This window comes from Anopheles coustani, chromosome 2, assembly GCF_943734705.1.
Source record: "Anopheles coustani chromosome 2, idAnoCousDA_361_x.2, whole genome shotgun sequence".
Classification (NCBI taxonomy): domain Eukaryota; kingdom Metazoa; phylum Arthropoda; class Insecta; order Diptera; family Culicidae; genus Anopheles; species Anopheles coustani.
Genome location: NC_071289.1, coordinates 4,988,817 through 5,000,147, shown reverse-complemented (window position 1 = coordinate 5,000,147; position 11,331 = coordinate 4,988,817). Strand labels below are relative to the sequence as shown.

General features: G+C 45.6%; 3 protein-coding genes across 3 annotated transcripts; 2 read left to right on the top strand and 1 right to left on the bottom strand.

Annotated features, from left to right (window-relative positions):
* The first annotated feature begins 320 nt into the window (after positions 1 to 320).
* LOC131262253 (protein shuttle craft) lies at positions 321 to 3,670 on the top strand. Its single transcript, XM_058264217.1, has 3 exons — positions 321 to 2,871; positions 2,945 to 3,296; positions 3,375 to 3,670. The coding sequence occupies exons 1-3, from the start codon at positions 368 to 370 to the stop codon at positions 3,501 to 3,503; spliced, it is 2,985 nt and encodes a 994-aa protein (XP_058120200.1). The 5' UTR covers positions 321 to 367; the 3' UTR covers positions 3,504 to 3,670.
* A 176-nt stretch (positions 3,671 to 3,846) lies between these two features.
* On the bottom strand, positions 3,847 to 5,124 carry LOC131262269 (cytochrome c oxidase subunit 4 isoform 1, mitochondrial-like). The gene is made up of 3 exons (XM_058264236.1): positions 5,057 to 5,124; positions 4,373 to 4,584; positions 3,847 to 4,298 (listed from the first exon to the last, which is right to left on the bottom strand). The coding sequence occupies exons 2-3, from the start codon at positions 4,577 to 4,579 to the stop codon at positions 3,972 to 3,974; spliced, it is 534 nt and encodes a 177-aa protein (XP_058120219.1). The 5' UTR covers positions 4,580 to 4,584; positions 5,057 to 5,124; the 3' UTR covers positions 3,847 to 3,971.
* A 4,793-nt stretch (positions 5,125 to 9,917) lies between these two features.
* LOC131267598 (testis-specific serine/threonine-protein kinase 4-like) lies at positions 9,918 to 10,831 on the top strand. Its single transcript, XM_058270516.1, has 3 exons — positions 9,918 to 10,045; positions 10,115 to 10,544; positions 10,613 to 10,831. Exons 1-3 carry the CDS (start codon positions 9,918 to 9,920, stop codon positions 10,829 to 10,831), a joined length of 777 nt encoding a protein of 258 aa, XP_058126499.1.
* The last annotated feature ends 500 nt before the right edge of the window (positions 10,832 to 11,331 follow it).

Here is an 11,331-nt window from a genome sequence, read left to right as displayed (position 1 = left end):
GTGATCTATTGTGTATTTTCTTGGATAAATCTTTAAACACCCAATAATCTAGTTTTATTACATCTGCAAGGTATGCTCAATGCCCCGCTCCGCACTTTCCCTCCGTTTGTGAACGTAAAACGGTCGGGCATCGGCTAATATCGCCCGAAAGATACCGCCCCCTTCCTGTGCTTAACCTGAAATTGTCGTCAAGTCATCTTTCCCTCAGCATTTCATCACCGCTTGCAATTGTCCACATTTTTCGCATTCCAGACCACCGCGCACAACAACAAAACCTCAATCTCTAGGAGCGTCGACAGGGGATAAAGGTTTGGAGTTTACTCCTGCCGCTACCGGGCCTCCCCCGGGCGACGGGGAACAGGCCGAGATGGCATCGGGTAGTGAAAACGGTGCTTCAACTGGAGGAAGCGCCGCTTTCAATGAATTTGTGTCCCAGTTCAACGCTCGCTTAGAGCTACAGTATTTCCCACCGACCAGCAACGGCCAGCAGCCTGCCTCGGGCGCGGCGCCACCACCGTTTTCGCCTTATGTGATCGCTTCCAACCTTACACCGACGGCGGCCGAATTTGTGCCCCGTAAGTATCAATCCTCCTTTGCCACGCCGCAGGCAGCTCCGTTGGAATCGTACGTCCTGGCAACCGCTCCGCCGGTGTTCAACAATGTTTGCGAACGGCCTACCTCCTCGGCCATCGATCGAGAGGATCGAGAAGAAAATGGTCGCGCGGGCCCATCCAACCATTTGCATGGTTCCGGTCGGGCCGGTTTCGGTGTTGGCAGTAGTCGCCCGAGACGCAACGAAAGTCTGAAACCGCGCAATGGTTGGCACACCCGGGACGATCGTCCCGTTGGGCGTGGGAAGTGGAAGGCAAATCAACCGATACCGGGAAGTGGACGACTGCAACGGATGCACGACCACGACGATGACGACGATCGTTCGTCGACAATGAATGGAGAAAGCGCATCATCGTCGCGTTACGCCAGCGGAAGACATCAAAGGGGAAATCAAAGGACACTGCACCACCATCATGATCAAGATCGTCTAGCGCAAAACGTTCCCGCTGCCCCCGCGGTCGATGAGAACCTGGTTAAACCGCTTTCGAAGTGTTCACAGCGGGAAAAATTGATGCGCGAAATTGAATGCTACCGGCTGGAGTGTTTGGTGTGCTGCGAGATCGTTAAGCCGATGCAATCGACGTGGTCCTGCGGGAACTGCTACCACATACTGCATCTTACGTGCGTCACACGTTGGGCGACCAGTTCGCAGTCGGACGATGGAAGCTGGCGCTGTCCGGCGTGTCAGAACGTGCTGAAGACAGTTCCCCGCGAGTACCTCTGCTTCTGTGGGAAGGAGAAAAATCCCACCTACAATAGGGAAGATCTGGCGCACTCCTGTGGCGAGGTTTGCGGTAGGCGAGACTTTTGCGAGCACCCCTGCACGTTGCTATGCCATCCTGGGCCTTGTCCGCCGTGTCAGGCGTCGGTGCAGCGTCGTTGCGGATGTGGTAGGCTGGAGAAAGCGCTCCTGTGCAGCAGGAAGGAGGATTTGCTGTGTGACGCGACTTGTGATAAGGCGCTGAACTGTGATCGACATCGGTGCGCGAAACGGTGCCACGGTGGAGACTGCGATCCGTGTGAAGAGCAGGTCCAGCACAATTGCCACTGTGGCAAGTGCGACCGAATGGTGGCGTGCACGAAAGGAAACCTGGAGAAAACGGTCTACGGATGCGGTGCGGTTTGTGATCGTCCGTTGAGCTGCGGGAACCATCGTTGCGAACTGCTGTGTCATGAGGGCGATTGTACTCCCTGCATGGACCGCCCCGAGGTGGTGCTTAGTTGTCCGTGCGGTCGACAGCCCATCGAGGCGGGTAGTAGAACGTCCTGCCTTGATCCCATCCCAACTTGCACGGGGAACTGTGGGAAGAAGTTGGCGTGCGGTCCGCCGGGGGCACATCATTGCTGTGACGCACGCTGCCATCGGGGTGAGTGTCCACCGTGCAAAAAGTCCACCACCGTCAAGTGTCGCTGTGGCAACATGGACCAACCGATGAAGTGCAAGGACCTTACGACACGGGCGGACGATGCGCGTTGCAAAAAACGTTGCGTCCGCAGGAGGAGCTGCGCGAAGCATAAATGCAACCAACTGTGCTGCATCGATTTTGATCACATCTGCCCGAAAACGTGCTCCCTGCCGCTGTCCTGTGGGCGCCATCGGTGTGATAAACCTTGCCACAAGGGCAACTGCCAGCCGTGTCACCGGGTTTCGTTCGACGAGCTGACGTGTGATTGTGGCGCCAACATAATCTACCCACCGGTGCCTTGCGGGACCAAAAAGCCGGCCTGCGATCGACCCTGCGCTAGGCGGCACGTTTGCGATCATCCCGCGCTTCACAACTGCCACTCGGAAGCGGAGTGTCCACCGTGTGTTGTGCTAACGGCAAAGTATTGCTTCGGCCAGCACGAACAGCGTGCGACTATTCCGTGCTATCAGCAATCGTTCAGCTGTGGTATGCCTTGTGCGCGACCGTTGTCCTGTGGGCGACACAAGTGTATCCGGGCATGCCACGAGGACAGCTGCCAACAGGACGGAGTGGTGTGCAAGCAAAGCTGCACCGCAACGAGGGAATCGTGTGGGCACCTCTGTAATGCAACCTGCCACGAAGGTGAATGTCCGGATACGCCCTGCCGTGTGATGGTCGATGTGACATGCGAGTGCGGTAACCGGAAGCAGCAGCGCTCGTGTCACGATTTTTCCAAAGAATATCGGCGCATTGCATCGACACAGCTGGCGTCGTCCGTGCAGGAAATGCAACGCGGAGGATCGGTTGAGCTGAGCGACATTTTGGGCCCAATCAGACCGAAAAACAATAGAACGTAAGAAAAAGACGGCCGCTGGGCCATGGGTTGATGATGCTTCATGCTTTCCCTTTATCTCTCCTTTCTCTAGCCTTGAATGTAATGATGAGTGCAAGCTCCTGGACCGTAACCGAAGGCTCGCATTGGCACTGCAAATTCGCAACCCCGATCTAACCTCAAAACTGCAGCCAAACTACTCGGAGTTCTTGCGCAGCTACGCCAAGAAAGACCTGGCCCTGGTGCAGATGGTACACGACAAGCTGACCGAGTTGGTCAAGCTGGCGAAGGAAAGCAAGCAAAAGTCTCGCTCGTACTCGTTCCCGGTGATGAACCGAGAGAAGCGCTCGGTCGTGCAGGAAATGTGCCACATGTTTGGCGTCGAAGCGGTTGCATACGATGCTGAACCGAATCGGAATATCGTGGCTACTGCGGATCGGTTTACGGTATGCATTTTACTGGCCTGTTTGCTTTATAACGAAAAAGGTTGTTTTTAAAGTGTACGTTCCATTTGTTTTTTACAGTGCTGGCTTCCCAGTATGAGCTTGATGGAGGTTTTACAGCGGGAGAACGGTCAGCGGCGCATCGTCGTACCGAATCTTAATGCCTGGGGACGACCGTCTGGTGCGTCGGCAGCGTCAAGCAGCAAATGAATGAAAGTCGCTACTAATATTAGATTCTAACCTTGCATCGATACAGAATTATTTATACTGTTTTCGTTTTTCTATCTTTTCACACTAACATAAACATCCGGCTATTTATAAAGTTAATTCATCCTCGCTTCATGCAAATATACTAAAATGTCTCCAAACTGCGGGGATTTCGATGCAGGAAAATAAGGCGTGCCTCTTTCATTTGTTCAAAATCACTTCTTTCCTTTGCCTTATGCATTGCATAAGCGATTCGAATATCATCCATTGATAATCTAAATTTAAATCGCTTTGTTTCGCGTCCGAAACAACGCAACTGTTTTGAAAAAATACACGTTGGACTTCCTAGAGGGTTCACTGATATTTATTAGCCCAACAAGCGCGCGCACAACAGCTGACCGGAACCGATGGGCCGATCACGGATTTTAATTACTTTTAAGCTTTACAATTCGACACCAAAAGCCGCACCGCTTACTTCCACTTGTTGTTATCGTAGTCCCACTTGGACGAAACGCCATGGATGGGGTTAATGTTCAGGTCCAGCATACGCTTCAGCTGGGCCTTCTGGTGTTCCTCATCGAACGTCTCCGGAATCGGATCGTAGACGAATGCCTTCAGCAGCAGCATGCCACAGAGGCTCATCGACGACACGATCAGGATGGCACCGAGGGCGGCCTTCCACTCGCCGGTGGGGTACTTCATCTCCGAGAACGTCTGGCAGAACGACGCACGGTAAAGGGCTTTCTTCTCCTGGACGGACAGCTTCTTCCAGCAACCCTTCTCCTTCTCGCGCAGAGCCTATATTGACGTGCGGAGAAAATCGATTAGCGATTTGCTTTAGGGGGAGCGGCGGGGTTTATGATTCAACTTACCAGAATGTCGCGGGTGTCCTCCTTGAAGCGGATCGCCGGCATTGGGAAGTCAACGCGGTCGGCGTAGACCGGCAGGCCGTTCCAGCCGTGTCCGACAACCTCCCGCTTGCCGATCTTCTGCGAGATCATGTCGTGGGACTGACGCACTCCCACCTTCGTGCGCAGGGCATTTCGGAGCACAACCGAAGCAAGGTTCACGTTGGCCATCGTTCCTGGGGGATGTGAAGTGAAGAAAACAAATCAAATGTGGGTTTTGCTGCCTCCCTTTACGCAAGAATCCTAGACGGAGTGAACTGTCAAACTGTCTAGTAGAACCATATGACTGCTTTGATAGGGGTGGAGAACTGAAGTGAAGAAAATGGTTATGTAATGCGCAAATTACACCGATTTCAACACACTGCAACAGACAAAGGATTGCTGTACTGATGCGGAAACTCTGCCGAAACGAAAAAACCATTTCGAACCCCATATTTCTCTAACCACTCGCAATTTTGATGCAAAATTCAATGATTACGAAATCATAACCCTACAAACGCGGTCATATTTCTTCGAGGGGCGGAAAGGATTCTCGCGTTGCAATAAACCCATTTCCACTCGGTGTAAATTTACTTCAGACACTTTTCGCGACACTTTTATATTTCTTGGGGACTTTAGAAGTTTTACGTACGGGCAAACACAACTCACCTCTAGCGATTTCACAAACCGACCGAGAATGAAAAGTTTGCTGTTTTTCGTGACAATTTGTCGAAGATTTTTTTTCGTTTGATGACGTTTTACGTTTATACTCTTTGCTCGACGGTTAATTCCGGAGCATCGTGTGGAAAGTGCTGTCCTCTAGTGGAAAACTAGGTCATCACAAAATTATTAAACTCAAAAAACAAAATATTTTTCGTTAAAAACTATTAAATGCACCCAACTAACAATTGATAAGCATCTTTAGAACATTCTGTCTGATCTTTAGAACGTTTTTGCACCTTCCAATAAACCGCTACATTAGGAACTGTAACCCAGCCGTTTGAGTTTTGACAACTCATGGAGGCGGCCATTTTTGCCGACGATTGTACCCGGTGAAAAAGTATAGCGATATGAAATAAAAAAAACGGCAATTTTAAAAAATATATATATATTTTCACTGGACTGAATCGTATCTCGTACTCTTCGGGATCAACCGCTGTATTTCCACCGGTCTTGCTTGTCATTTATTAGTTGCATGCAGCTGCAGCTATTGGGAGCCAACCTGTTAGAGTGGAGTACAACATCATTTTTTGAAATCTTTTTATGAGAAGTATTGTTGTTTTACTTACGTGTGTGTTGGTGATTGCTGCTTCTAAGGCTCGAACTGCGCCGTACAAGACGAGGTATGTTGTTGTCGGTTCATCAAACCACTTGAGCCACGCACCGCTTCGACGACTGGTAGTTTAAATGCTCAATATATATTAACGAATCCATTCAACAGATAATGGCTGACCACAGTTATACCAAAAAACAACCAGAAGCACCAGTTGGCTGGAAAAGTAGCCGTTCCAACCAAATACAAAATCAAAATAATGTTCAACCAAGTGATGCACCGACGTGCATCCCAACAGAAGCTTCCACATCAAATACACAAATTTCGGTACAGCAGACGCCCCTAGGAAACATAGACCAAAATGATAGAATTAATAATTTGTTGGCTGCTCATAACGAATTGAAACGCAAAGTAAAGGATTTAGAAGCGAACCAAACTTCTTTGAAAAAAACTGTGCATCAGCAGGGTAGGACAATAGCCCTCCAACGAACGATGCATGAACTGGCCCTCTCACAGGGAAATTTGGGGGGTGCTAGTATCGTTCCCAGCACTTTTGAATACAAACCTATGGAGTCTCCAGAACAACTCCAAGAGCTCGAAAGCAAGCTGATAGCAGATGCCCAATTTAGAAGCGACATGACGAATTGGCTTTGTTCGACGATTAGGGCAAGCGAAGCCGAAAATCGTTTGCACGAGGCGATCGACCTGCTATTTGATCGGGAGTTATTTACAAAATGTAGTTGGACCGGCAGAGGACAAAACGGGCCTAAAATCTCCATATCTGCTCATGTTAATATATTGGAATTGATGGTCCAATCTGCCCGGTTAGCTGGAGACATTCCCGATGATGAAGTGAAGCGATTTATGCAGAGGAAGCTAAAAAATGCTAAAACGCGTTTAGAATTAAAGGGCACCCGAAAAACCTGCTGCAGGATCATTAGGTTTAAGCCATAGTTTTTTATTAGTAGTTTTAATAGTATTTTTTTTTATCTCCATTTTGTTTTAAGAATTTCCTGTGAATTAATGTGAACTTGTTGTGATTTCTTTTGCATGTATATATGATTCTCTACTTTTTTATGTATATAAATAATTCATGTTCCTTTTATAATCAAAATAGAATTATTTTGCAAATTCGAATTAAAACAAATTTTCATTAAGAAAGCGAAAAACAGTATTTTGTTTTTATTATGCATGTTAGAATACCTTACATGTTTCACGTTTATATTATTCTTTCGATATTTGTTTGTGTTTGAACTTTAAACTTATTCCATCAACGTATGAGGTAAAGGAACAAATAGATGTTGACCCTCTTCATCTACTTGGATGGCCGCAAGCTTGCATTTAATGTATCTGGCATCTACTTGTATATTGGTTCCCCGCAGTGAGGCCACCAATCCGAGGCAAATATTTAGGCCAGTAGATTCACAGGGATCATCAAATACATCGGTAGGATCCATTACCCGTTTGCCTTCAATTAAGATCGTTGATGATATCTGTGTTGCCGTACAATATTGAACAACTTCATTGTTTTTAGTTAGAAACCATGCATCTCGTTTTGTTGGTTTTAGTTTATGAGACCTAAAATAAACTGTAACTCCATCTCTATGCGTCTTTAAAAAGGTTTTCGTTGGAGTTGTTCTGTTGCGCCGAAGGAGAGCTTGGAAATGGTCTAGCTCTGATAATCTATTTATAACCTGCTCTAAGTTTCTCCAACCACTTCTTAATAGGTTTTTTAAATGTTGTAGCTCGTTTTCAAATGGGTAGGAGGAGAATGTGCCTAATTCACCAAAATTCTTAACTTCATCATAAACATGTTGCAGATTGTGCACGTTACTGGTCATATATTGTCTTCCATAGACGTGTTCAAACTGCAAAACAAACTTAGCCAATAAATCTCCAGCAAACTGCCAACTTGATCGGTACACTCTGGAGGACAACAACGTCACAGCACAGAAGAGTAACAAAAAATGGTTATATTCAGCTGGGCTAATGTTGTTCCGCAAAACCACAATACCACCGTAATGAAGAAAGGAAGCAAATTCCGATCCTTTCCAATATTTGATATGCTCAACCTTTCTAAATTTGCGATGTATTTCTGATGGAAGACGAATTAGTTTCAGCGCCTGCGAAACACTGCGCATTTTCTCATCAGACCATTTGGGCGAACCTAACTTTCCGAACACCCAACCTTTCAAGAGTTTCCTCATGATACCTAAATCGATCAGGTGCAGACGATCCGCTACAATTACATCTTCAATCATATTAAAATATTTTAGGTCTAATAACGGAGAGTCTTCTTTGTGGTGTTGGCCGTATGCTCTCTGCCGGAAGCAAACATCGGTCCGAATTGGCTTATCAACTCCAACGAAAATTACCGTGCGAGAATTTGGATTATATTCGCCTTCGGTAGTACATTTCAAACATCCATGTTTTCCATTGAAGTTCGTCACACCTGAGAACGGACGTAAGAAAGATAAGTAAAGTAACATATAGAGAGAAAGAGGGTCTCACCTTTAATAAATGCTCGTGCCGGTGCATCAGCTATAATTGCACGAACTTTTATCTCATGCTGCACTTCGTTGATGATGGCTCCGTTATCCAAAAGCTCGTTAAGCTCCTGCACTAACGGTCGGAGAAACTCTTCAACCCTTGGAGGCTTCGTCGAGCCGCTGAAGATTGCCACCGTCATCGGAGCCTCTTGTGGAAGCTCATGTATGTTTATAAGAATCGGCCAAAACGTTTCCGGCCCGCTTCTATGTAGTGGCAACCCGTCGATAGATATGTTTAAAGATATCGTGGTAGGTAAAGTCACATTGCTGGAAATAAATAATAATTCAACATCACGATACGTGCATGAGCATTCGGCTAGTATTTCAATCTTGTTACCTGAATCGGTTGGACAAACAACATAGGACGCCTTTGTACCAATATCGACCACCGTCCACTGCAACAATGTTCGCGACGGTCCTATTAGTTTTCAAAAGAGTACGAGCATCCTTCGGTAGCTGATGTGTAGTCTTCTCTCGTAAAATATCAAGTATCATGTTCACAATCGAATGTGATAGATTTTTAACAACTGCCAAAAACCTTATACATTCCTCCATCGTCATGTCGCCATACTTCGAGGAACTTTCACCATGGCTATCTCCACTACTCACGTTATCAGGTACATCATCGATACTTGAGGCTTCATCTGGGCCCTGATCGTCTCCGGAACGCGTTTCTTCTTCTGAATCAACCGGATCGAAGACGATCAAAGAATTGTCATCAATCTCTAGCTGACCCGCACTGGTACTAGGAGCTGCTAAAACAAATAATCGTACATTTAAATTTCCCATTCACATTTGGAGCAACACAAGCACAAACACTTACGGTCCGTTCCACAAGAATGTTGGCTTTCCTGAGCAATTCTTTTGGCATTTGCCTTGTACAAATTACCAGAACGCTTGAGCTGCCCTAGAAAGTTGTTATTGTCGGCCATTTTCACTAGTTATGGACACCACTTTTAATAAAATCAAAATTTCCGGAGTGCAGGACGCTTGCAACTTGCTTCTGATTTTGTTTACAAAATGGTTGTGTGATGCGGTAGAAAGGGAGAGGCACTATGTAATTGCTTCCGTGAGTCGTGCGCACTCGCTCTCGCACATGGTATAAACATTGAATGTTCCAAAGATGACAGCTCGCGGTTACCTGGGCAGCTATCCAAGTTTCTAAATACGCCATCAGATGAAAAACAGAACGTTTATCAACGCACAACTGTTATAACTTTAGTCTTTACGGAAAACAACACCCTACACACCCAAGATTAAGTAGAACAGCAGAACAAAAAAAAACCTCTGATGTACGTAGTAGGCTTTGATAACTTTTACCCATTGTTGGATTTTTTTTACAGAAATCATTTAGCAACGAGCACTGTAGTCGAACTGGTCGTGTCGGTCGTGCACTTGTGAACAATTGGAAATAGTTAAAGAACGATAAAAGCGAGAAAAATGGCGTGTGTTGAAGGGAATCTACAGACGCAGGAACAATGGAATACGTTCTCAGCTCTACATCCTGTGTTTGCCTCGAAAGGATTTACGTTGGATAAAGTCATCGGTTATGGAGCCTTTTCTGATGTCAAGGTTCGCTAATTTTCACACAACTGCTCGATATACACTTTTTGCTATTCTACCAATATGATATGTTCCATTAATTATCAATTTCCAAAACCTACAGAGGGGATATGACTCCAATCGCAAGAAAACGGTGGCAGTTAAAATGATATTAAAACGAAGTAAGCCGAAAGCTGTATTCACCAAATTCATTCGCCGTGAGGAGGAAATTATAACAAAGGTCCGGCATCCCAACATAATAAAGTTCTATGACTTCATCGAGACAACTAGCCGGTAAGTGATGAGATTGATCTCAAAATTTGAATGTATTGCCCAATTTTATCCACCTTCCCTCGCCGCTAGGATTTATATTGTAATGGACTATGCCGTAAATGGTTCACTGTTGAAATTGATAAAGAAAGAGAAGTGCCTTCCGGAAAGGAATGCACAAGCCTACTTCGCTCAGCTCGCTGGTGCTGTTGAGTATTTACACAAATGTGGTATCGCTCATCGCGATATAAAACCCGAAAACATCGTTTTGGACGCAAGTGATACCATAAAGCTGATAGATTTTGGTTTTGCTTGCTGCCTGTCGAAGGTGGCTGATGAGGATGAGCTGCGGCTATCGGAAACCTTCTGTGGGAGTTACGCATTCGCCAGCCCGGAACTCATCATGTGCAGACCATACGCTCCGCAACCGTGCGACATATGGGCATCGGGAGTAGTACTGTACCTGATGTTGTTTGGCAGGCATCCTTACGCCACCTGCAGAAATATGAACGATCAATTGAAGGTACGTATGGACAGTCAACACGGTTACAAAGCATATATGTAACTTTTTATTTTACTTATATATTGCAGATCATATCAAAGGGCTATAGTTTTCCAGAAAATGTAACGGTAAGCAACGAAGTGAAGAAGCTTTTTAAAGACATCTTCATTCTTGCTGAAAAACGCATCAACGCTAGTCACATGCGTAGATGCGATTGGCTTCAAATGAAACCGGAAAAATTGGCCAGCGCTAAAAACGATCCTACTCGCAAAATGATCCTGGGTTCGAAAAAGAGCATCATGCATTAACAAGAGGTAGCCAAATATTTCGGCTACGCATGCCGCATGAAATTATTAATCCTTTATGTATAATGAGTAGTACAATTTACTCATTCAATCTAATTCAGCAATAGCACTATGAGCTGAGGAAGTCAAATCATAGTAGATGCGGTTTTCAACTTGATTCTTGTTTAATATACATTAAGGTTTTTTGTGTGTGGAAAAATAAAAAAAAGGTTAGCATTCTTGATAACTAAAATATGATTTTAAAATCAGTTTCCATACGAATGTTACTTTAAGTTTTATTATGGGTGGTTCGTTTTTGTCATTCTTCAAGAATCATTACAAAAATATTAAAAAATAAATAGCAGAATAGTAAACGCGTGAAAAGAACCATTAGGATATCCAAGGGTGGATGGGTGCGGATCATTGTCCTCAGTGGAGGTCACAACTCCTCCTAGAATCGCATGAGACATAAAAAATTACCCAAGATCTAATTCAAGCTTAGCAGGTGCCCAAAACAGACTACT